Source organism: Oreochromis niloticus, linkage group LG22 (genome assembly GCF_001858045.2).
Source record: "Oreochromis niloticus isolate F11D_XX linkage group LG22, O_niloticus_UMD_NMBU, whole genome shotgun sequence".
Lineage (NCBI taxonomy): Eukaryota > Metazoa > Chordata > Actinopteri > Cichliformes > Cichlidae > Oreochromis > Oreochromis niloticus.
The window spans coordinates 14,510,175-14,535,970 of record NC_031985.2 but is presented as its reverse complement, the minus strand read 5'-3'; the positions used below and the strand labels follow the sequence as shown (position 1 = coordinate 14,535,970).

The 25,796-nt window shown below is 39.6% G+C and overlaps 2 protein-coding genes across 4 annotated transcripts in view; one reads left to right on the top strand and one right to left on the bottom strand.

The window, feature by feature from the left end:
* The first annotated feature begins 398 nt into the window (after positions 1 to 398).
* On the top strand, positions 399 to 15,345 carry LOC100708802 (prolyl endopeptidase). The gene is made up of 15 exons (XM_003447173.5): positions 399 to 691; positions 3,669 to 3,743; positions 3,853 to 3,986; positions 4,106 to 4,236; positions 4,347 to 4,556; positions 4,666 to 4,787; positions 5,246 to 5,351; positions 6,144 to 6,335; positions 8,144 to 8,341; positions 8,813 to 8,916; positions 10,484 to 10,620; positions 12,437 to 12,531; positions 12,631 to 12,762; positions 13,433 to 13,589; positions 14,764 to 15,345. The coding sequence occupies exons 1-15, from the start codon at positions 650 to 652 to the stop codon at positions 15,056 to 15,058; spliced, it is 2,130 nt and encodes a 709-aa protein (XP_003447221.1). The 5' UTR covers positions 399 to 649; the 3' UTR covers positions 15,059 to 15,345.
* A 6,746-nt stretch (positions 15,346 to 22,091) lies between these two features.
* The window catches only part of epha10 (EPH receptor A10), a 157,435-nt gene continuing 153,730 nt past the window's right edge, over positions 22,092 to 25,796 (bottom strand). For all 3 annotated transcript variants that reach the window (XM_025902390.1, XM_025902391.1, XM_013272590.3), the window contains 2 exons: positions 25,539 to 25,703; positions 22,092 to 24,535 (listed from right to left, as the gene is read on the bottom strand). In XM_025902390.1, coding sequence (XP_025758175.1) covers positions 24,421 to 24,535; positions 25,539 to 25,703 — 280 coding nt within the window. In that variant the 3' untranslated portion in view covers positions 22,092 to 24,420. The remainder of the gene's footprint in view (positions 24,536 to 25,538; positions 25,704 to 25,796) is intronic.

Sequence of the window (25,796 nt, the reverse complement as noted above, 5' to 3'; positions counted from 1 at the left end):
AATACAACAAACACACAAACCCCAAATCTGGACACGTCATCTAGGTACTTGGTCATGTAGGTAACATTTTTACTCCTTTTTGTTAAATTAAACTACATTTAAACTAAATATTAATTAATTAATTATAAAAAAAATAATTGAAGATGATTAGAGTAGCCTAACTGCATTAAATGGAGCTAGGGCTTTGAGTGATTATATATATACATATTACTTTTGAATCCTAAAGAGCAGGAAGCACTGCTTTTATCACAGTTATTCATTTGTATTTGTATTCGTTCTCTTCCCTAGATTTCTGTGAAAAGGTTCCTTTCTCTGCTTGGATACCTTTGTGCATGTTGACGTGCAACAAGTCAAATAGGTTTGGTACAAATTGCGTAAATTTCGTGCCAGCGATCGTCGGTAGCCTGCAGCTGTTTTTGTGCTACCACTTGCCGTGTGACACATCATTTCCTGCGTCAAAAAGCAGATCAGGGCCTTTGCGCAAACCAGAGTAGGGTATAGGTGAAGGGGGGTCATGCTTTCACTTTCACTTTAAAACTCCATTGATTAACTCGAGAGGCTGCATTCGGTTAAACGGTTAAAAAAAAGAAAGAAAAAGGCGCCCCAAGTAACTTTACAGAAGACGACAGGCACCCTCGAGCTCCTCGCCATGGCGTTTAAGTACCCGGCAGCCCGAAGAGACGACAGTAAGGTCAGTGTCAAAGTTCTGCGGCGTGCTTTTTTTTTCTCTCCTTTTTTCTCTTGGTCTGTTTGTCATTCGACGAAGTGCTGTGGTGTAAGCCCACGAGCAGGAAAAGCGATACCAGGAAGAGAAAATGCACGTATGCGTGGAGGGACAGAAAGACAAATGGCGAATGGTCGAGGAAGCAAAAACAAAACTTTACTGTGGTGTGTAAAGTCCGAAAAGTGAAATATTCTGTTGCTTTCTTTTGTCATTTCTCGTATTAGCCGGTGCATTGGAGGTAAAGTTACGCCCACGTGATTGAAAAAGGAAAAAAAAAAAAGTCTTTGGGGCCGTGGGTGGAAATTAGCTATCGGCTAAATCTGCACATCTCTTAGGAGAATTTTTTTTTTGTGTGTGTGTGCACGCTCTCTGCCAATTAAATAAAGGCAAATACAAGCTAGTTCTTGTTCATAATGGCCATTAATTTAGCTCCAAGTACCAAAGTGGCGTTGCATGTTTAGTGAATCATGCAAACGTTGCTTTTAAAGCCACATTGCACTCAATTATAGTTCTATATCGATTTTAGTTAGTGATCCTTTAATACAAGAAAGGTCGTGCCAAATGCTACCAAATGTTTACTTCTCTTAACACACAAAAGACATGTCCCCAGCTTCCCTAGCTGTATTTACAGCTCTGAGTGTGTCTTCATTGTGCATAAAAGTAAAAGTGAAGCCGAAGTACATCCTGCAGAGCATGCAGCTGACTTGCAGTGGCATTCAATCATTAAACTCAAGTCAACATAGGCTGTATGTACAGGGGTAGAACAAAAAGAGATATGCATGGCCGGGTACAGCAGTTGCAAACGTCCAAAATGAAATGATAACATCTATCAGATGAAAGGTGCACTAGCCAAGATGAACAGAGGTGACAGTAGCCAAAAACGGACAGCCTTAAGTAAAATTAGATGAAGCGCTGTGGCTGAATATGTTTGGAAATTGCTTAGTTACTTAGTTACTTGCTTAGTTACTAAATAAATAAAATACTGCAGCTATAAAATTTTAAAGTTTATACTTTAGGATGATGAGTTATGACATCTGGCTAATACTAGACATGTATGCATGCATGCATTGATGGTTCAAAGCTAAACTGAATGTGATACAAATTTGTTTCGTGCAGGGTTTTGAGTATAAATAAAAACTGACAGGTCCCTCTAATATTTGAAAATTTACCACTCTATAAGCCACAAATGTTTAAAAGCATGACCAACTGATCCATACCTGTACCGACGTAAAGGTTGTCTTCAATCTTAGGATGTCTCGCACTGCCTCAGGGATCATTCTAAGGCTTATGAGATGTAGGTTTACTACTGTGTTTCACTTGATCTGAACTGGCATGAAGGCAGGTAGTGAAAAAGCCAGTCAGACTGACTTTCCGGGAGGATATTAACTTGGTTGCATTCAGTGAAAAACTGTCAACACTCAGTAAAGAGAGATAGAAAGAAAGGCACACTTAAAGAACAAGCGATAGAAAGTGAAGCACACTTAAAATAGAGAAAGAAAGAAAGAAAGGCATGCTTAAAGAAGGAGAGACAGAAAGACGAGCAGAGTGGGCTAATAAAGGTGCCTAAATGTTAATGTGGTGAGGATTAACCAGTTCTTTGTTGTATGCGAATTTTTCCGTACGGCATTCGAAAACGTGAAAGATGGCAGTACTTGAAATATCCATCCATCCATCCATTCGCTTCCGCTCATCCTTTCCAGGGTCGCGGGGGGCGCTGGAGCCTATCCCAGCTGTCATAGGGCGAGAGGCGGGGTACACCCTGGACAGGTCGCCAGTCTGTCGCAGGGCCAACACACAGGGACAGACAACCATTCACGCTCACATTCACTCACGCATTCACTTGAAATATCCATCCTAAGTAAAACATTTCACGCTGGTTGATCTCAGGCTACTGGTGGCGAATTCGTTAAAATAAAATATGCGTGGGTTGTGGACAAGAGCTGTTTTACAATGTCACATTTAGAGTTTGGTCAAATTTCCCTTTTAATTCTTGGGAGCCAGTCAGTGGGAGTACATCCCACATACAGAGTCCCTGTAACAATCTGATGCCACATGTCTCTGTTGTGTAATGTGAGATGCCAAGAAAAGAGATGGCTTGTGACTGAAGTGAAAAATTTGGTTTTGCATCCTGCTATCGATGTCCTGTCATAGATTTGGACCAGGAGTTTGCTGTAGATGTTAAGAAATATATATAATACCACCACAACGATACTTGGCTTGGCTTGGTATGCCACATGTCTCTGCTGTGTAATGTTAAATTAAAATTACCTAAAAATAACTAACAATGCATTTCAATATCCACATTTGTATATAAAATTTGTATAAAATGATCCCAATCTATGGTGAATTTTCCCCCCCCCCACCTAATGTCCTTGACGTGTGCCATAAACTGGTACGGAAACTTTTTCACCACAAGTCAAAGGCGATGTGGACAACAGGCTGTGCTTTAAGGTCGAAGTGGAAAATGTGACGGACCTTATTTCTTTGAAGCGTTAATAGTTGTTTATCGTTGACAGAAAACTACTGGAACATTAATTTTTATTTGGATTAGTGGAAATGGGCACCTCAAATGGACATTATGGAAATGCGTACTTGTGGGTGTTTGTGGTTTAAGAGAACTTGCAGTAACTCCAGTCTGCTCACTGGTGCATCAAGGTCGGCCTATCAAAAGTGCTTGGAGTAGTAATCCACATTCCAGTGCTGATAAGCATCAAGTTGACGAGCCAAAAATTTCTGATACAGTTGACAGTTATGAAGTAAGATGCTCTGCAGTTCCAGAGAAAAATGCTTTTCAAAGGAAGTATCATTGAGACAATACTTTCTGTCAAGAAAATCAGGTTTGAATGCCAAAGATGAGACGCGCTCTTTGTTTATGTGTTTGTGTGTTTGTTCCGGCTTATTCCTGTTTGTTCATGTTTAGCTTCTCTGTGCATCTTTGCAACAGGTGAATGACTACCATGGAACTAAAATCAGCGATCCCTATGCATGGCTGGAAGACCCTGATGGGGCAGAAACAATGGTACATGATGATTTTTTTTTTTTTTTTTTGAAGAATGCTACTGTTGGTTCTTCATCCCAAAAAACTCAATTTGCATTTCATCCCTTGTCATGTCGCTTTTGTTACGCAGGCCTTTGTTGAAGAGCAGAACAAACTCACTATGCCGTACCTGGAGCAGTGCGCCATCCGGGCACAGTTCCATCAGCGGCTGACTGAGGTCTATAATTATCCCAAGTACAGTTGCCCTTACAAAAGGGGGAAGAGGTAATAGCTGAATTTTAATTAATGGTTATCAACATTTATACTTAAAGGGACAAGCTTGAATAGCAGGACTTAAGTCACAACAATGCTTTCCCTCACTGTAGTTTCTTGTCTCTTTTCAGATATTTCTACTTTCACAACAAAGGGCTTCAGAACCAGGATGTGCTGTATATGCAGGACTCTCTCGATGCACCTGCAACTGTATTCTTTGATCCGAATAAGCTTTCTGAAGATGGAACTGTGGCACTGAAAAGTTAGACAAATTGCAGAACTTGTTATCGATCACAGACATACAGGCAGTAGAGATGGAATGATACTTTGCACTGCTAACTTCTTTTCTCTTTCATCTCCTTCTACATTTAGTGGGGCGACTGTCAGAAGAGTGTGAATATTTTGCTTATGGTTTGAGTAGCAGTGGCTCAGACTGGGTAACGGTGCATTTCATGAAGGGCGATGACCTCAGCCCACTGCCTGACCTTCTGGAAAGGGTTAAATTCAGCTGCTTGGCCTGGACTCATGATGCAAAGGGCATCTTTTATAACTGTTACCCACGCCAGGAAGGAAAAACTGATGGTTAGGAAGAGATATTGTGCAAATAATCTTACGCTGTGCAGAAATAACACATTTAACTAATCTAGTTTGAAATGTATTTAGTATTTAACTACTTTGTATTTCGCTGAAGGCACTGAGACCACCAGCAACATGAATCAGAAGCTCTACTACCATGTTATTGGCACCAAACAGTCAGAAGACATTCTGGTAGCAGAGTTCCCTGACCATCCCAAGTGGCACAGTGCAGTGACCGTAAGTCCATAGTTATCTTGAATCATTACTGCCCTACCCGGGGAGGCTCGAGCAGATGTGTTACCCCTATTGAGTTGGGGTCTGCTAATGGTTTGTTCCTGTTTTAAAAGGAAGAAACACATTAGGCCATTGCAGTGCTTACTCTACGGAGTTGACACTCTGGTCAAAAAAGAGATGAATTGGATTGTTGCCGAAATTAAATTAGTTTTCTGCAAACTACATGAACCTAATATTGCAAATTGCATTGGATTATAGCATCTTTTGTCCATTTTGGTGTTTTAAAAGGATTAAAGACCCAGCTAGCGAGGTTTTATATGAGTGCGTCTTTTTAGGGGATTCTCAGAGCAAAGATTAAACTTTTATGGCAAAGCCTACATTGGCATGATCACGTCAGCTGCTTCTCAAATTCTCTTTCCCCTCCCTGTGTTGACTTAAAAAAAAAAAATTCCTCTTCCCAGATATCAGATGACGGCAGATATGCCGTTTTGTCGATCACTGAAGGCTGTGAGCCTGTCAACCAGCTGTGGTACTGCGACCTACAGCAGCTCCCCGATGGCATAAAAGGTCTGTGTTCTTGCTGAACTCCCAACTCGAATCATTGCATAAACACAGTAACTCATGTGTCTTATGGAGATGTAAGATCACAGGTATATATTTGGTATTCTTATTGCATCACAGTGCAAAATGCTGATCTGGCCATGACAGGTAAATTTAGGTTCATGGTAGTTAGTTTCCTCCCAGCTTCACCTCGTTAGCCAGTATTAATTTGTGAATTGCCACAAATTGGGAGTTATTTTGTTGGAGGATAGCATCTAAAGTGGCATGAAAAAGTTTGTGAAAAGTTTCAAACTTGTATGTAGCATGCAAAGAACATTAAACATTTTTTAAATTGTAAAGAACTGACAGTTCTTTAGTTGTTCTTGTTCACCCCAAATGAACAAATCATCTTTCACGAGAAGCTTTCATGAAGCACTATGGACTCCAGCATGACTCAGTGTCAACATATATAGCTTCTAAGTAGTCGTTGCTTGGGCAGTTTTGTAAAAAATACGCCAGCTTTGTCATTAAGACGTGTCAACGCAGGACATGAACTGATGCCTGTGACTCAACCATTAGTGAAGTAAATGTTGAGATTTCAAAATTCAGAGTGTGGCCTGTTTTTAGTTGAGGGAGAGAAATCCTCCCACACAGAAGTTATGAAACTTTCTACTGCAAGCCTGTTATGAAAACTTGTTATTGGTTTTTGCAAACCACTGCAAATTAGGGTTTATAAGCTAATACTAGTTCCTAATACTCACTGCTAGTGATAAATATCAGTTTTGGGGTTTTTGTCATTTTATTTATCTACTTCTGCAGGTCTGCTGCCGTGGGTCAAACTTGTGGACAACTTTGATGCTCAGTACTCTTACGTTACCAATGAGGGAACTGTGTTTACTTTCCGCTCCAACTTGGATGCGCCTCGATACTGTCTCATCAACATAGACATCGAGAAACCAGACAGACAGCACTGGACTACCCTCATACCACAGCATGATAAAGATGTCCTGGGTGAGATAAAATGGAAATGTCATTAAAACATACTGTAGTAGAGGGTGAATGATGTAGTGGCATGTAGTCTTAGTTCTCCACAAAAGAAATGTACTGTCTGCAATGCAGTGTCCGAGAGTTCATAAAAGCAAATTTGCTGCTAAACACATGACAGCATCTGAAACTTCAACAGTCTTTAGAAAAGTGTGAAGGGTTTATTCATAGAACTGTACTTCCACAATTCACATCTTAAAACCTTGCAAAATAGTTTTACGCCGAATTTCTGTCCTGATGTTTCGATGACGGTCCAGCCACAACAATCGGGAACTTGTATGTCTGTCTGTGGTTCAAAACCTTCGTCAGAGGGAACTCTGCTCAAAAAGTGAAACTTGGTCCATAAGCACTTTGTGTTGTAATTTCTTTTTCTTTGTGCGTATCACTTGAATGACCGTAATTGTCCTTGGAGATGAATGAAACATGCACAAATGTCCATGTTACCTTTGAGAAGTGCGAACAACACGTCACACACTTTTGTTTTTTTGATGTAATACACAGTGGTACATTCACAGCTTTATAGCTCTTGGCGCACTGGGAAACTACACATGTTAAAGAAAGAGAAAAGAGGAAGACAGTTGAAATTTGAACTTGGGCAATACTGGACTGATAAAAATAATAATGTAAATTCTATATTGTTAAAAGAAATTGAAACAACAGAGCAACATTTTATGAAGGGCTTACGGTGTTGTATTAAACAACTTAATGTTTCAGTTACTGTTGGCAGCTATTGAGATAAACTGGCCCTAAATGCCTTTATAACTAATTCAGGTATTATTAACAGCAATGAAATTTTCATGAACTGACTATTCAGGGGGATATTTAAATAATGTCTTACTAAATGAAACCAGTGATACTTTTTTTACTAGTGCAAGTTATTTCCGAAGTAATTACTGGCAATGGTATTGTTTTTTTTCTTGGTTTCTGTTTATTTTAATATTCTTAAATTGCGTTTTTTTGCTTGGTGTTGCTCGGGTATAAAGTAACACACACTTGTTGCCAAGGTGTCAAACAGTCATAGAAAAAATGCCATTCACATTAAGGATTGATAGTTTCATTTGATAGTATCCAGTCACTCAGGTTCACCAACCTGTTCAAGACAAAACTGACTGTTCCCCTCTGTAGTGTTCTAAGCTGATAAGTCGTTGTGGTCTCTGTTGCATTACAGCTTAACTATATGCCCAACATCACAGTTTTTTTAATACCACAAACACTCCCAAATGTAGCCTAATTGTGATCCTTGTACTTTGTGTAGTATAATGGCGCTGGGATTAAATATAAAGTCACCGTTTCAACATTTTAAATTTTGTCTTGGAAAGGACAACACTTTGAGGCAAAATGCCGTGCATGGAACTGTAGTTACATTATTAATTAATTATTAGTAATATACGTAGATACTACCACAGCTATCTAACAGCTGTAGGCTGTTGGGACTTTATTAGGTACAGAACATGGATTTATAGTTTATTCCTTCAGTTATTCTGCCCTTTGCACATGTAGTTATGCATCAATTACAAAACTTAACTTTTAAACTATTTTATATATTCATGTTGAAAAGTATTTATACTTGAAATACACTTTATACTTGAGTAATCATGAGATGGCTCCTTATTGCTGAGATCATTGTCGGGAATTGACTGGAGGAGGAAGTATAAATAGTGTGATCTAGAAAGGACAACAAAGACAAAAATACAGTGCCGCTTGGATACATTGTTTTTGACAACAACCCCCCCCCCCAGACATTTTGCATTACTTCCTCCTTTATTTTCCTGCAGGCTTTGTGTCTTGTGTGAACCAGCACCACCTGTTGGTCAACTATGTCCATGACGTAAAGGATATCCTGCAAGTATACGAGTTGTCTACAGGCCGGCTTGTCAGAGACCTGCCGCTGGATGTGGGCACTGTGGCCGGAGTGAGCTGCAAGAAGAAACACTCTGAGTTCTTCTACAAGTTTACCTCCTTTACTACACCAGGCAATTCCAGTTTTTATATACTTTAGTTTTTTCCATGAGTATGAACCAAATAAAATACACTTTTTATTCCATGCAAAAAAGAATATACAAATATTATTGCAATTAGTTCTCCAAAAACTCAATAAAGTAACTGTATGTGACTTTGAATTATGTTGATAATTATTGTTTAAATAAGATCATAACATTGTAATGTCACAAGATCTTAGGAAACAACCAAGGCATGTATTTAACAGATTAAATGCTTTCTGATGTGCAGCTGTTTGCTATTGTTATTACAAGAGGATTTATTGCAACATAAAATACTCCTATAATTAGCCTATTCTACTAAAGTTGCAGATCATGTCTTTTGAAATGGAATTAGTTTGCATGATATAATCAGATTTTCTTAATAAAATGACCATATATTTAACTATTTAAATGCAGCCAGTCACACTGGAAGTCTAACTTTGATTTCTATTATGCTGTATCCAGGTATCATTTACCACTGTGACCTGAGCGAGCCAAACCCAGAACCCAAAGTCTTCAGAGAGGTGGAGGTAAAGGGCATCAAACATGAAGACATTGAGACCAGACAGGTAATATCACTCTTTCTGGTCATCTGCTTAATTTCAGTAGAACATACTGTAATGTTATGTATTTTAACAGTACTTTTAATAGTCAGACTCATGATGTTGCTGTTTTAGAAATTTGACTTTGGCATCTAGCTTTTATTTCATTCTATTTACATGACCCCAGGCTTTATCATTTTATACAAACAGCTATTTTAATGCTTCTTTTGAGATATGCAAATGCAAGTTAATGACTTACTGACAGTGGTAAATTGTGAATTGCCCAGACATATAAAAGCCTTTGAGTTTGCAAAGTGTTCTTGTGTTGGCCATCGGTGCTAGATGGCCAACCCAAGAACCAAAGAACTGACTCTGGCACCTTATCTGTAAAACGTAATAAGAGACAACAACAAAAAAAGCAGAAATGGGAAACTTCACACAGGAAATGTACACTCAACTTAGAGCACTGTGAAAGGTTTAGAAAAAAAAGAAACCATTGATAGACTAAATAAGGACGGGGGCTGAATGACTACAGAAAATGACTGCAGCTAAAAAAAGGAGTCTTTAGGCAGAAGAATCCCGGCATAGCAGGAGTCTAGAAACCCTTGAAAAATTAAGTTTCTTACTCAAAGTCTTATAGTCACAGTGAACCATCCTATGTTGCCTAATATACAGCAGGAACTGGGAGAGGAGATTGGAATTGCTGAAAGTCAATCGCAAAGATTCTGGAGAAAAGTTTTATGAGTAGATGACGACGAAGTCAGCCTCTGGCAAAGTAATTCAAGTTACAGGAAATGAACGTGATCCAAACCGTCCCACGTCATCGGCAACATAATGTCGTTACTTGTACGGCTGCTTGTAGAAATGGTTCACTCATCTTTATGGACGAGGGAGCAGAAAACGGTAGCAGCTGGATAAACTGAGAAGTCCCCGTACACAGTTTATCTGGCTGTGTACAAAAGCAGTTCCTGAAATGCCATTGGTGGAGCCTTGAACCTTAAACAAAACTGACCAGAAACTGCCCTCACCTCTCTACCAAAGTCTTTATTAGTGAGAACAACTGAAATGCCTTATGCTGATCAGTGACCAAGTTTAAGCCGTAGTTAGGATCTATTTGTTCCTGCTGAATTTAAGTTAATTAAAGATGGAGTAACTATCATGGAGCTATTGAAGGGATTTAAAAGCATTTCCTTACAGAATACAAAGCATTTCAACACGTCAGTGGTTCATGGACTCGATATAGGCATTTCAGAGCTAAGCAGATATATCACACTCATTTTACACGTGACAGTACATGGATGTACTGTATTGTGTTGTATTAAAATTGAATGCCTAATGTAACATTAAAAGGAAGTGTGTCTGCATATTTAATGTCTCTGTGCCTAAACGTCTCCATTACTTTATTTGTATTGATTTCTAAACATTTGTCATTTTGAGGCATACTCTGGTAGTTATGAATTGTCATGTCTACTGTTTGAATACACACGAATTAGCAGAATTAGCAGAAGGAAGTCCCAAATAATATATCAAAAAGAAAAGAAGCTGTTGGTTGACACATGTCAGATCAAGTAATACATTTTTCTCTACATACCAGGTATTCTATCCAAGTAAAGATGGAACCAAGATCCCTATGTTCTTAGTACACGCCAAGGCCATTAAGAAAGATGAGAGTAATCCTGTTTTACTTTATGGATATGGAGGCTTTGAGAACGCCATACAACCATACTTTAAGTAAGTACGACTGTGCTGTCAAAGCTGTCTTCTTTTAATGTACTTTTCCCAGTACTTCAGAGCAGTGTGATCAATGATGGTAGGTACTAGAATAGTAGAAAAACAAGATTAAATATAATGATGGTCCTGCAAAATAATCCCAGTGCTCTTAAACTGAATGAACCCTGATTCATTCATTCATAATTTAACAGTCAAACTTTTTTGTAAGCTGGAGATTTTAAATTAATAAGAAGAAAAGACATCCTCTCAGTTAAAGGTTTTTGCCCATCTGGACATTTTTTATATTATTCTGTCTTGTCATTATTTATTTAACAAAAGTTAAGCCAAAATACAGAAATTTTATGTGGAAAACTTCATGATTCAGTAGTTTGCACAACAACTTTTACCAGAAACAACTTGAAGTCGAACCTTTCTGTATGACTTTATCAGTGTCTCACATCATTGTGGAGGAATTCTTCTTTACAACATTGTTTCAGTTCGTTGAGGCTTGAGGACTTTCATTTACGCACAACTGCAAAAGGTCCCAGACATATGAGGCTATACGGGCACAGCATTTCAGTCAGGTTGACTCCAGACTTAACACCTTGATTCTTTTTTTTTTCTTCTTGTAGATTTGCTGGTGCTCTTGAGGTCAGAAGGGTCGTACCATACATTGTTCAGAGGAATTGCAATAAAAATTCCATAGTTAAATTTCAGACTCAACAGGGCCTTAGTTAGCCAGTTAAATATTAAAGCTCATGATAGTACAATTAGAAAAAGCATAGAAAAGCACAGATTGTTTAGAAGACCAATCATCCAGAGGTGATTCTGAAAACCTTTGTTTGGCATTTTGGCCTTACCTTTGTTAGATAAATAATGACAGGGTGTAATTTGTCATTTGTTGTTGTTCATTTACCTAATTTTATAACCTAAGGGCCAGATGATTTTATTATGCCCTGATAAGGAAAACCTTAGAATTTGAAGAGGTCGTATTTTTTTATTTTTATGACCATATTACATCCATCAGTGAGCTTTTATTACACTGGTTGGATACATCTCTGGAGGAAAGGGTACCGATGAGGTTGGATTCTCTGTAAATGACTGGGTGTGGATGTATGCATTAGTATTTCCTGAGAAACGCTCTGTGTATTCAGTGCTAATGAAAAAGAAACCGCTTGGATATGTGTACTATTGTAAAGCCAGTCTAAATATACCGCATTGTGAACTTGAGTGTCATGCTGCCAATAACACTACTTCTGCATTTTGTTTTCTAAATACCATGCTTGTTACGTGGCATAAGTATATGTGACTTTATGAAGGCCTTTCTAGAAGAAAGTGTTGGTTTTTTAGCAGTATTTTGACACCACTTTCTAAATGAATGGGGAAATGGTGCTAACTTGAATGTCAGTGATATAAAAACAGCACGACTAATTAAATATAATAGAAATAATCAAAAATCTCCAAAACGAAGCTTAAAAAACTTGGTGTCCTTGTCATGTAACTTTGAGTCTTCATGAAGTTCTAAAGGATTGTATAATCTGGAGTGCTGACACGATCATCATACTAATGCATATAGTTAGCCAAGACAATGAACTTACCATGATAGGGAGATATGTTTTTCATCATATAATTGAAACTGTTGTGTATTCAGCAGTGCAACAATACAGTGTATTTATTGTTTTCTAGTTCGAGGGTTGATTGGCTCTTCAGGGGCAGGGATGGGACAAATGCTACCTTTCTCTTTAAATGTTTTTCCTATAGACTTGTAGTCAGTATTCTTTGAGTGCAATGCGCTCTTATAATATTTCTGTCTTTATTCTCTCTCGTATGTGGTCAGTGTTGCCTCTCTGCTGTTTGTGAAACACCTCGGAGGCGTGCTAGCAGTGGCTAACATCAGAGGGGGCGGCGAGTACGGCCTCACCTGGCACAAAGGTACAAAAAGACATGGAGTTTCTAAGTAGTATGTAAGCAAGTAATTGTGTTTTTTTTTCCGGATTTGACACGACTACTTCTGCTGTGTATTGTTTGTAGCTGGCAGTTTGGCGAACAAGCAGAACTGCTTTGATGACTTCCAGTGTGCAGCACAGTACCTGATCCAGGAGAAGTACACTAAAGCAAGCCTCATTGCTATCAATGGAGCCTCTAATGGAGGGCTGCTAGTGGGTAAGTACAGGATCAACTGTGTGTGTCTGTGCTTTATGTTTTTCAGTGGGATAGCTACTGAAAAGGCCAGAGGGAGTTTTAAAAGTATACCTGGGAAACCATTATGCAACAGTCCACTGCCTGCACGTTCAGACTGGGAAGCTGTGTGAACCTTGCTCGTTATTTTTATAGCTGAAATTAGCCAATGGAACTGTACCTCTACTTCCTCCCCAATTTACCAGATGAGCTCCCTCTTCTCTGTGATTTAACCCATGAGGCCTGTAACAGTCCAGTACAGCTTCATGTTTTCACATTTATTACTAATGCCACAAAAGGAAGGGGGGACAAAAACACCATGATATTGGCCTCGGCAGCATCCACATCAGTGCTTCGTGTTCTTTTATAGTACTTCTTTGTCATAATTGCTAATGTCAAGTTCATCTAACAGTAGTTAGCTGCTTATCTTCAATTAATTTCGCTATTAAACACCACATTAAACAGTGCTTAGTCACATCATTTACCAAAGGCTGGCTGCCATATGGCATCACACAAACCCAACTAATGCCTGCTTCCCTGGTGTGTAAATAGCCATTTAGAAGTGACTGTGTGTCCTACAGTATGAAGTAATTGAGATGCATGTGTGTTTGTAAGCAAACAGAATGTGCAGCACTAATTCTGAGTCTACACACAGCGGCATGCATGATTCAACGTCCAGACCTGTTTGGCTGCGTTGTAGCTGAAGTGGGCGTTATGGATATGCTGAAATTCCACAAATTCACCATCGGCCACGCTTGGACAACTGATTACGGCTGTTCTGACGATCCGGAGCAGTTCAAGTGGCTCATCAAGTATGGAAAAACACACACGCAACAAATCACTAAAGTACACATCCATGACGGTGTTTTATATGTACGTACACGCACATCCTTATGTCTCCACTGCGATGACTGATCGCATTATTTAAAAACTAGCAAAAAAAACCCTACGGTTGGTTGGGAGAACTTACTTCTGAGTATGTAATACTTAAACTGAGTGGCATCTTAATATAGTGTGCCAAAGTAGGTTTTTTTTTCTGAAAGTGAGGTGTGCTTGTACACATTATTATTACATGTCAGAATAGAGAGGGTTTTTGTTTCATTCCCACGCTTCAAATGGCTACAGCAAGACTTTTGAAGTCTTTAAATGCAACATGACACTAAAAGTCTTGGTGGCCTGATAAACCTTAACACTCTTCTTGACCACACAGACTTTGAAAACCACAGCACATGCCCACAACGAAGCCTTAAATTAACAGAAATAAACTGTATATCACAATACTTATAAATTCAGCTAGAATACAGAACAGGTTAGAGTAAGAAAAGTCAGGTACACAGTTTAAAATAAGTATATAGATAACTCAACCTATTTTAAAGTATCACTTCCTGTTATTGTGATCATTACTGTTCCTTTGATTAGTTTTAATATTTTTCGAATTACGAATAAGAGTATAAGTGTGAAAACAGCTAGTAAATGGTAACATAGTGCTGTGTTGTCTGAATTTGAACCAGGTTTCAGTAAAGTTGGTTGAGTGAGATTCACCGCATGTTCTCATCCGAATGGCACTTTTGCTTTCCATGATTTTTGTTTTCTCTTGTCTATCACCACAAAAACTTTTTAAGGCAGACTTTTGTTTTACTGATGGATTTTTGTTTTGATAAAGCGTTTGATGTTTTTTTTTTTTTTAAGATGTTTTTTGTTAATCAACAGATGGATCTTCTGATAACTCACATTTTGTGTGTTCCTTATTCTGACTCACGACTGAAGAATCTCTGCGTGTTGTTGTGAATTCACGTCAGGTCTTGTTTTCAGTAATCTGAAAGTCTAGTCGCAGCGCTGCACTTGCCCGCATAACCTAAAAGATCACAGTTGAACAGCTGAATAACAAATGAAAGTTTTCAAATGTCTCTTATAATCTTTGTTCTCTCTGTTATGAGACTCCCCTCACGTTTTCCTTCCTTTTGGTCTTTGTCATCCTCTCTCCAGGTATTCTCCCCTCCATAATTTGCCGAACCCACCTTACTCTGGCCCTCCCTACCCCGCTGTCCTGCTTCTGACAGCAGATCATGACGACCGTGTGGTACCTTTGCACACGCTGAAGTTCTGTGCTACCTTGCAGTATGGGGTTGGCAGCAGCTCTGTGCAGCGTCAGCCTCTGATGGTCAGGGTGGACACCCGTAGTGGGCACGGTGCAGGGAAACCTACTGCCAAGGCCATCTTGGAGGACACGCACATCTTTTCCTTTATCGCTGAGACACTAGGCCTTAGCTGGAGGGAGTGATGAGAACATGACAGTAAAAGGGAGGTAAAACATATATTCAGCAATCAAGGCTTTTCTTAGGGATGACTGATTTCTACGTTTATACTTTGGTATGCATACTCTTGAATAAAAATAAGAATACATCTGTTTAAACAAAGTCCTGGTACAACTAAAGCAATGAATGAGAGAAGTGTAAGAAATAAATTTTAGAAATTAAATGCACAGACTTTTTTAAACATACACTGTAACTTTGTGAATGACTTGAATTGGATCGAAGCATTTTCAATAAAACCTTTTCTACATTATAATCCATGGTGTCTGTCAAATGTTAGTATTGTCTTCTACAATAGACCTAATGAGAAATGACATGCAAGTCATAATGAAAGAGCAGCTCAAAAGTCTTTAACTTTATAATAAAAGTGCAATAGGGTAAAAATAATGTGTTACAATTATTGGAATAATTTCTTTTTTCTTTTCTTTTTTTACCAAAACAACAGAAGTACTGTTTCCAAAATCATAGCAAAAGTGTTACTGTGGCATATGAACAGCTGTGGGAAGGTCTTCATCAGTAGGAAAAGCTGTAAAACTTCAGAAAATACAATTTAAAGCCCCACATCTTTTGTTCTCATTCACAGTTTTCCAAAAGCCATCCAGCGGGCTGGATTGTAGTCTTTGCCGGGCCAATTCTGGCCCCTGGGCCTTATGTTTGACGCCCCTGATCTAGAGGGTTGCTTTTTGTCACTTTTCAGTAGTCGTTACTTTATGGTGCAGTTCTTTCATCTACCACCAAGTGGCAGTATGGGACTGCAAAACCTCACTTCAACCCCTTTTAACGCCTCTTGGTCAAAGGCTAGTCGGGTATCATTGCATTAAGCCTCTTTTTTGATAGGATTTGTGGAATTAAAAATCTGAAAAAACAACTAGCAAGATGAAATCCACTAAATCACTTATTTATTTATTTATTTTTATGCTGATTACTCTGTCTGGAGATTGGATCAAATTACTGGTGAATGAAGACGGGTATGATAGATCTCTAAACACAGTAAAAAAAAAAAAAAGCAATACACAAGCATGAGGATAAATGTTAATGAGCTTGTAAGGAGAGAGGGAGGTGCTAGAAATGTGTGGAAGCCTTTAAAGTATTTGCACAAAAGTTGAGAGATGGAGAGCGATGATAGACTGAGACAGTGAGTGGCAACAGAGAACTGCAGACTGACTGAAAGTGCACTTATGCGAGTCTCGGCAGGCAGTGAGACATATGGGTGTTTAAACTGTCATAAAGAGAGATGGAAGCTCTCCGGCAGCTAACCACAGAGAGTGAGCGAAGTTGTCTGTTCGGTCACTCAGAGTTTAATCTCGGCTCAGTGGGAAGTTCTGATTTCGTCAGACTGAACCCTGGGCCTTATCTAAGTAGCTCTCGGTGGAGAGATACGGTGGGAAAAGGAGAGGGGGGAGCAGAGAAGGCAGCAGGAGGAGGATTTGCAGACAATGACTCTGCCACAGGGGCAAAGTGGATGAATGTAGCTAGGAAAGACAAAGGCAGTAATAAGCTGGACATATGAGAGACGGAGTGAGGGGTTTAAGATCACGCAGCAAAGAGGCTGTGATGCTCTTCTCTCAGGAGTGTCCCTCAGGATTGGACAAGCTTTTGCTGCTTCATTTCTCTCATTCACCCACCCGTCACCTCTTGAGCTCCTTCTTCCTTCTCACTGTACTCATATTCACACATGTGCAAGCACACACAGCCTTCACATCTCATTTTCTCTGGAGAAACACAAGCTTTTACCAACAAATGCCTCATCGCCTCACAGCTTCTCTCCTTTTCCCCCCGTCTCACACACTCGCAGGTCCCTGCTCTGTCCTCCATTTGTTTACTTTACTCCCTCCATAATGCAGGGATTAATTTCTTAAAGCCGATTTGAGCTGCGGCACGCTTCAGCAAAGAGCGGAGAGCAGAACTTTTGTGCTGGGGGAAGTTTCCCCTTCACACTAGCTTAGAGGTGGACTGCTCTCCCCTTTATGCCGCTTGCTTTAATCTTCACACGGAGCAGTGAGAGTGAGGGATAGAGGGAGGACAAGAAGGGGAGAGGGCTCTCAACACGCAGCTGGGAATCACTAATGTCTTTACAGAGGTGTTGTCTGCTTTCCCATGTGCCTCTTTGAATCCTTTTGCTTCCTTTGCTACTTCTCTGGCATTTCCTCCTCTTACATTTCTGGGCTCTTTTTTTTCCTTTTTTGTTAAATGAGTTTTTGTTCTTTGATTTTCAGTTGCAAAAGTCATTTTTTTACTAAAAGGTGTGTCGTACTGACAAAAGACTGGCTGGGAAAAACCTGCATAGTACTGAGAGATTGACCTGAATCCTTTTTTTCACTGATTTGTGAATCATTTCATCATAATTGAATATGTCTTTAAATTGCATGTTTAGCCAGTAGTATTAAACCCAAAAATACAATTTTCAAAGAACTGCAACTAATTTTTGTTGTTATTGTTTATGCTAAGAACTGTGGATGTTCTGTTTTTCACCTCATGCATGTGGACTTCTGAAGCAATCATGTGACTTTAGTGCTCTACCATGTTTTTTGTATCTGCAGTCAAGCAGTCCACAAGTGTTATGAATAACATACAAATGTCTAGTGGTGTCCATCTGTGCCTGACTGTATCCTTCCGATCATACATTGAGCCCAGCTAGCAGGTCTGGCTTGGTGCTTCTGTCTTCTCTCGCTTAAGTGGAGATGCGCTGATGAGTAGCTGTCATGGTGTCCCAAATCATGGGGAAGGCCAGCTGAACTAATGTAGTCCCATACTTCAAGCAGAGCTGGACCCCTTTAACTTTTGGGTTCCCTTCATCCCAGAAGACGATGGGCAAGATTCCAGTGGCTTAGCTCAGTTGTTCCTGTTTCCAGTTGGGAGCATTGGAGTCTGATAATGAGCGATCGAGAGCTCCTTGTTTGCTGCTTTCACTGTTCCCACTGCATCTGTGAGCCCTGCTGGATCAGCTCTTTCTGTCAGTGTTTTAGTCATTTGCCCATCACTAAGTAGTTGGCAGATTTTAGAGACACTTCAGTCCTGACAGAGCACTCGGCACCTGCTCACAGCCTCTTAGGCAGGGACATTTATGATCAGGAGCCACAGGTCAGACATCCCCTCCCCGCTGTGGCTTGACTTCACAGAGCTCTGGCCATTCATACAGGCAGTGTCTCAGTGGTGTCGGCATCTTACCCAAGGATTCATTGGCATGCAGATTGGCGCAGCTTCTCTCCCAATAAAACTTTTTTTTAAAACACACAAAAGTGGGAGTGCACTGGTTGTTCCCAGTCATATTACATATGCTGACAGAAAAACCATAGTAGCTCTGTTCATACTATCACAGCTAGACAGCGCACGTGAATAAATGGGAGTGTCTGTAAAGGTTAGGCTGCCCTAAAAATGGTACGCCCTACCCAAGGGGAAGTACTTCTGTTTATGCCTGTTAAGTGCTCCAAGTTAATGTATTGATTTTCAGCACTGGTGCATGTAGGGAGGCTCAGACTCCATATCACGCCATCTGTCTCCAGTGCTGTCCGACCTCCAAATATTTGTACCAAAAGAGCTAGCTCCAACTATGATTGCATTGTATGCCACTGCTGTCTTATCTTGTCATGAAGGCTTAAAGAGAGTTTTTGTGCATCCTTTGTTAACTGCCTTTTGAAAGGAGTCACGCAACTGAGACCTGTCTTTGGCATCACAGTGTGATTTATCGATGGTGCTGCGCATCACAGTTTGAGCCAATAGTCAAAATTTCTCTCAAAAGGCTGTCTATGAAAACTGTTGCTCTTAGCTTTACCTTAAACAGTGTTATGCATGTTATCAGCCTCGCTATCTTGTCTTGTAATTAGTGAAGACACTGTGGGACCACAGCCACTTTAAAACCAAGTTCCATTTTTACACCTAAAACAACTTTTCTAGGTTGAAGGTTAACTAGAAGGCCATTTTTTGTTCCCCTGGCTCAGAACAATGAAGCAGCTGAGCAATCTCTCTGCCCAGTGCTCTGTCTCATTATGTTTTGTGCACCACTAACACGAGGCAGATGCGGCAACTGTTTGTCCACCTCAGAAGACTCTCATAAGCTATTTCTCTGTCAAAACAGCATTTGGCTCACTGGCTGTGTAATGCTTGCACGCAAGTATACATAACAGCAGGTGCAGAGCCTCTGCAAGACGCTCATACTCGCGCCACAGGAGCCATATTCTCGTCCACAGCTCTCCTCAGAGGGACTGCGGTAGCAGACATCTGCACAGCAGCATCTTAGGCCTCTTCGTGCCCCTTCATCCATTCGCCTCTGCACCATGTGTCTGAGTCATCCCAGAGTTGTTGTTTTTTTAATGGTAAATGACAATGATGTACCCATTCCTCAGCACTATAGTTCTTCTAGTAGTATTCAGTTTTTCTCTCTGAAGTTTAATTTGAAAAGAAAGTCTGCCATAGGAGGACCAAAAACTGTATTTCAATTCACTATTACTTATAAAGTTATTAAAAATAAACTTTATGCATGACTTGAGCATTGGTGTAAGGGCTTTCAGATCGTGCAATCTGCATTTTGAATTTTGAAACATGATATTCATCAGTCTCTCTGAAGAATTGCTGTCCAACTCCCTGTCCCAGTCTCATTTACAGTGAATAAACAGGCAAATCTGATTGAAGATTTACTCTCAAACCGTGAGAAGCCTGATAAAACACCGACTAACACAAAACCCCCTTTGCCACCGATGCAATGTACTGTTGGGTATGTTGTTTGCATACTAAAGCATCACACTCAAAGTAATAGCATTTATTATATTGTATTGCAAGGGGCCAGAAAGAAGATAGCAGATGATTATGCCCGCTATTTGGTTCATTTAGCAAGAGTAAAGCTGCTAAGATAGCTTGTGACCCAGAGACGGCAGGAGTTAACTCTCAAGGCTATTGGGATTTCATAATTTACATTATGTAGATAAGAGGCTGCAAAATATCTCTTCTGCTATATTTTGTTCATTTTGTTATTGTGCCCAAATATAGAAGTCTGCTTAGAATTTATGAACTTGAAGAACTTTCAATACTTGAAGAAAAGTTTTTTTTCCTTTTCATATTTTATCCATAAATGTGAAAAATATTTCTTTAAATCAAGCAGTTATGCTCTCTGTTTTTCAGACTTATAAAAGAGTTTTGATGAGGAAAACATCTTGAATGCAAGCTATGATAAGCCTCCAATAATGAATTATCCAAATCCTGTGTTATTGCAGCAGGAGTTCAAATGCCATTTAGCACGGGTCTGCGAGACAGCATCCGGAGGAGGTGATGTTTGGTTGTGTAGGAGGTTTACAAAGCTTCAGTCAGCGATGGCTCAGAGATGAAACTCATTAAATCTCAGATTCCAATCCTCAGCTCCAATAAGACTTTAATATAAAAGGTATGGATTGGTACTGCAACTTTATGAGCTAAATAAAAAGATCATATTCTCTAATGTATGCCGATGAACTCTCAACGCACTGGCAGCACATTTGCACACAGTTAATATGCACATGCATGCAGTATTATGCACACGCTGACCCTTGCATGCAGGCACCGAAGCACATTCGGCCACACTCCCCCCTGCACACCCACACAGTTGCCTACAGCAATCCTACGCAGAGTTAATTTGCATTTACAATTATTTCCCATACGCTCTGTGCTGGTCTAAAGGTGGGTGTTACATGATAAAGCAGTAAGTAATATAACCTCAGTCCTCAGAGACAGAGACTTCACAGACATGGTGTGGTAATGCTGAGAGAGTGCAAGAGAAAATCGGGAATAGAAATAGCTAGAGGATGTAACCAAAAGCTGAAGTTTATTGTAAGTGGATACGAGGTATTAACCTCATAACAAATGGCTAAAGAGTAAACAAATAAGAACGAGATGTCCTTAAGGTTGGAGAAGGTTAAAGAAATAAGGGTGTTTTCAGGGCCTTTAGTTCATTCTGAAGTAATTCTTTCTTACATGAGAAATTACATTTATGGAAACAATCTTAAAGTATCTTAAAGGAAATTAAAGATGGTCAAACATTGCTACACAGCACCACCTGGTGGACAAACTTCACAACTGACTTTTAAATTAAAACAATCTGCAAGTAAAGTTTTAAGTTTTTTCTTTCTTCTTGTTTGAAGTTGAGGGTCTCTTTTCCATTCCCCAGCAAGGGCCACGACCTTAAATACGACACAAAAACATGTATTGATAATGAAGCATCGAGCTAGGCTTAAGGTTACAGTTGAGACGAGAAGGAAGGGAAAGGATGCCGGTGAACTGGTAACCTAGTGCCATTTGCTCAATAGGTCAATAGCAGATCTTGTGGAAAGAGACGGCTCTTGCGCGCCGACTGAAACAAATCCCAGGGCTTTGCTGGAGGGCAGGTGGTAGTCACACGCAGTGACGCTGCTGCGACCTTGACCTGAGAGAAGATGGTTTCGATTTTCCTTTTGTTGCATTGTGAACTTTGAGAGGTTAAAAGCAGTTTAAGTGACTCGGCTTTACTTTTTGAGAAGTGATAGCTAGTCCCTCTCTCTTTGAAGCTTGGCAATAATGTGGTGTGTCAATTCTAGTGCTGAAACAACAAATAAGTGAGAAGGCAAGAGATTATTTTCAGAGGTTAGGATTGCTCAACATTGAAATTTTATAAACTGGAAATTTGAATCTTAAATGTAACACCCTCATTTATTGTAGAATTTCACATCTATACATGATGTTTTGCTGAGTTATATTTTTATGAATTGTATTGCAAAACAAACTGATATCAAGGGTTGCATGAAAATACTGGGCAGTTCAGTGTGTCTAAACTGGTTAGTTTGCACTGTATGCATGTACACAGTATGCTTGGTTTGAAGTACAAAGGTGAATTAAGTGACTCTGAGCATGGCATGGTTGTTGTTGCCAGACAGGCTACTCTTAATATACCAGAAACTACTGATCTACTGACATCTTCCCACACAGTCGTCTCTAGTGTTTACAGAAAACTCCATTATAAAATGAGCTTGGCTAAGGCTAGGAACGAGGAAAAAAATGTGCTCGTATTGGAAGTTTTTTAATAACACATTTCAATATTGCAACAGCCATCAGATTTTCTCCTAACGGGTAAAAATCATTTAAAAACTAACAAAAAAAACCAAAACTTTTTTTTTCCAGTTGTATATTCCAAACATCAGAGTTTCTTGGCTATTGCCCTAAAGTCAAACAAATAAAACCCTTACACAGTGAGCAGATATTATATTCAACACATTGTTCTTCAAACAAATTATAAAAATAGATTTAGCATTTTCAAATACATATATACAATATTAAACATATCGTAATGGTCACGGCAACATATTGGGGGACAGAGCGGGAAACATCTCCGGTTTCATTCATAGTGGTGAAGAGGTCCAGGCTGTTTTGTAGTCTTGCGTGTCTGTTTAAAAGGTTTATTTTTGGATACGTGTGATGCGTTTTATAGCAAAAGGAGAATACGAGGAGGGAAATTTTTACCAAATTGAAATCCTTAACTTTATTCCAATTATTTTTGCACCTTCTATTGTGAATCTGTAATGCCCCGATAAGTGTCTTCCCCCACCAAATCTGCTAAGTTGGAACAGGCTAGAAAATGGAAAAGCCAGATTGCTGTACACAGGGAATTCTGGGAGTTAACTGGAAAAAGTGCAACCATATAGTCTGATGGAGCATGATATTAACAGCAACATAAATTTAAACCTGACAATCCAATAGCAACCAAAAGGAAAAAAATATCATTGATGTTCTGTAATACTGTATCCGTACTGCAACACACACACACACACACACACACACTGTAATGTGTATACAACAAATCTAAACGGTAATGAACCTAAAATTAACTGTTGCAAATCCAGCGTATAGAAATACACAGATACTGTGTGCTGACAGTAAAAATCCTCCAGCGTTCCTCTCACTTCCTCTGTACAAAATAATTTGTTCAGGTACAAACTCACAGTCGAAATAAGTCAACGGAACAAAAACGAAACAAGACAACTGCTTTGCTCAAACGATTTTTTTAAATACTTCAGTTTAAATAAACCATCCTAACGTCCTCTCTGAAGAGGTCCGTGTTGCAGTCTGTAAACATAAATAAATATGGATAAATATCTAAAATCAGACCACCTTCCAGAGATAGCCCGAGTCCTATACAGAGTAATAAACATTGTAGTGAGAGCCTTTGGAGAGGAGGATTGTGTTATCCAGATGAAATCCAGCAAACTAAAGGGAACGATTTAAGCTTTAAATGCACACTGAAAGCATGGAGAAGGAGAGAAAGATATAGGGAATAAAGCAAACGTAGTTAGGAGCAGCGAAACAGACAGCGACGTACAACAAATTCATGAACAATCAAAAACACATTTTCAACCCTTTGCTTTACAATTTCATCCTGCAGCGATTGTTTCACCATCAGTAGTACCAAACAGGATAAATGAATGCTGATATCCCTGCTGAAAGAACAGCATAATATCAACACAAATATTTTACTTTAGCTCCGTTCATGCCATGAGCAAACTTTAGATAACGTATATAGCACTACAATGAATCCTCGCCCCTCTCATTCTGCCACTTTGCGGCTTCATCCAACCTCCGGCTTCACTAACCTGAATAGCACGGTCTTCCCAACCTGCCGCTTTGAAAACGCAAGTTACATTCCAGCCATGTTTATTCTTTAGAGTATCTCTTTACCATCTGATATGAGATCAGCTTTGACCGTTCGTGATGTGATTCTGTACCTTCGTAGTAAATCAGTTCCTGTTGATGTGAAATCAGCTGTGCTAGTTCTGAGGCATCGTTTGACCCAAGGCCAATAAAATAGTTCCCTTCATCGAGAATATCTTGTTTTTAGTGAATTTATGTTGTAAAGGGATATTTCACCCCAAATGTTCACGTGTCTTCGAGCTCTAGTTCAAAATTGCTGTGCGCGCCTCTCCCACAGATCAGAGTTCGGCTTCAGACAGAGACATTTTTAATTTGTCTTTATGCGCTGATCTAGAACCAGTAAGATGGAGCCAACGCAGGTGTTGAAGGTCAAAGTGCAGATAGAGGTCACAAAAAGTCACATGACATCACTCCTCTGCTATCCCCCCCCGGTTATGACATGAACACTGTCACAACTGACCGCCGTCTTCAAGGGGGACTTGTTGAAAAGAGAAAGGAAGGAATAAAGGAAGGCATGAGGAAGTGTGGGAAGGAGGAGTAAATAGATGAGTGCAGTTAGCCGAAAGATCAGCTCATCTATCTTTATGTATGGAAGAGCTCTCTCTCTCTCTCTCCTCTTCTCCACCCCATCATCCATCTGCACACATGTTAGGATCTGCAGCAGCACGAGACTAGGTGAGTTGACCGTTTAGACCTGCACACCACGCCCGTGCATTTGGATGACCTGGGCTCTCAGAGTCTGGATGGCAGCCAGTATCAGCTTCTGGTGCTCCAGGGAAGTGATGCCAAGGCTCAATACATCTCTGAGAAGACAAGATTTACAGAGATCAGAAGATGTGGATTGATTGTTTTTAACGATGCTTCGCTTTTATGATTTCTGTTTAACAAATACGTAAGACTGAAAAGGCAGTTTTAGTCAACTTACTTTAAAATGCAAGCCAAACCCAAATGTTAAAAAAATGATGCTGTGCAATTAATAACTGTGATGTAATTTCAAATTCTAATCCTTTATGCTTTAAAAATACACCATTACTGTATCTTTGACCTAACAGTAAGGACACCGGGAAGACTGACGTTTTATGCCGAAACATTTTTCTGTAGCAATCTTGACATGAAAGAGAATGAGGCTGCACACATATGTTTCCAGGGAACACCACTTCCAGTTTCTTAAATTTATTCGTTTGCGTCTTTATATTAATTCAGCACAAACGTCCAGCTGTCTTAGATATGGCTGACGCAACTCTCTGACACACATCCCTGAGCTCAGACGTCATTTTAGATTCAGATTAGGAGATTAATCTCAGAGTTCACTGGGTCAGTTTGACACTTTTGAGGCTTTTAGAAAACTGGAGAGGTCTGCTGCTTCTTAGAAATTCCTTCACTGTTAATACTCAACACTGTAAATAAGAAACTCGTGTTCTTCGTGTCAAATTTGTTTGGCGGTGGCCAACATGTATGGTATAACAACTGCCATATTTAGACATATTTAAATGGAGCTAAAAAGGCTGGTGCCGTCGGTGACATCTCATTTTTTTTTAATATATAGTTAACATGTTTTATAAGTAAGTTATCTAGTAAATAAACAGCCAAATATTTGCTCAAACACAGGGTGATGTCTCCTTACATATATCTTATAAACATTGATTCAGTTGCTTTTAAAGTCTGGAATATTTGCAGTTTTTTACTAGAATGAATTGGCTTCTCCCCTCATTGATCTGTGTTCTTATTCTTTTTATTAAGGGACCCTTCTGTTAAATAAGATGTAATGAAAAGGTCACACAGTCAGAATTGTACAAAACTACTCACTGTACAGTCATTCGTGCCACAGACTCCAAGTAGCAGTATCCCGCAGCAGTGAAGTTGTCCTTGTATCGGCCCATGTCTACTGCATCCAGCCACTCTCCAACAGAGTTAAAAGATGGGAAGGTGGGGAGAGGCCTGTCAGCTAGTGTAATGGATGAACTCAGGGTTCTACAGTGGGAGAAATAACGATTAAGCCTTTGTAAAAGTAACTTTTAAAAAAATTAATACATTCAAAGATCTACTCCAACTCATGTAGTCATG

What these genes read in the sequence shown, in the direction of transcription:
- LOC100708802 (XM_003447173.5), top strand. Translation starts at nt 650, where the DNA reads ATGGCGTTTAAGTACCCGGCAGCCCGAAGAGACGACAGTAAG. An exon ending in CCTTACAAAAGGGGGAAGAG is followed by an intron (nt 3,987 to 4,105) that starts GTAATAGCTGAA and finishes GTCTCTTTTCAG; the next exon opens with ATATTTCTACTTTCACAACA. An exon ending in CGGCCTCACCTGGCACAAAG is followed by an intron (nt 12,532 to 12,630) that starts GTACAAAAAGAC and finishes TATTGTTTGTAG; the next exon opens with CTGGCAGTTTGGCGAACAAG.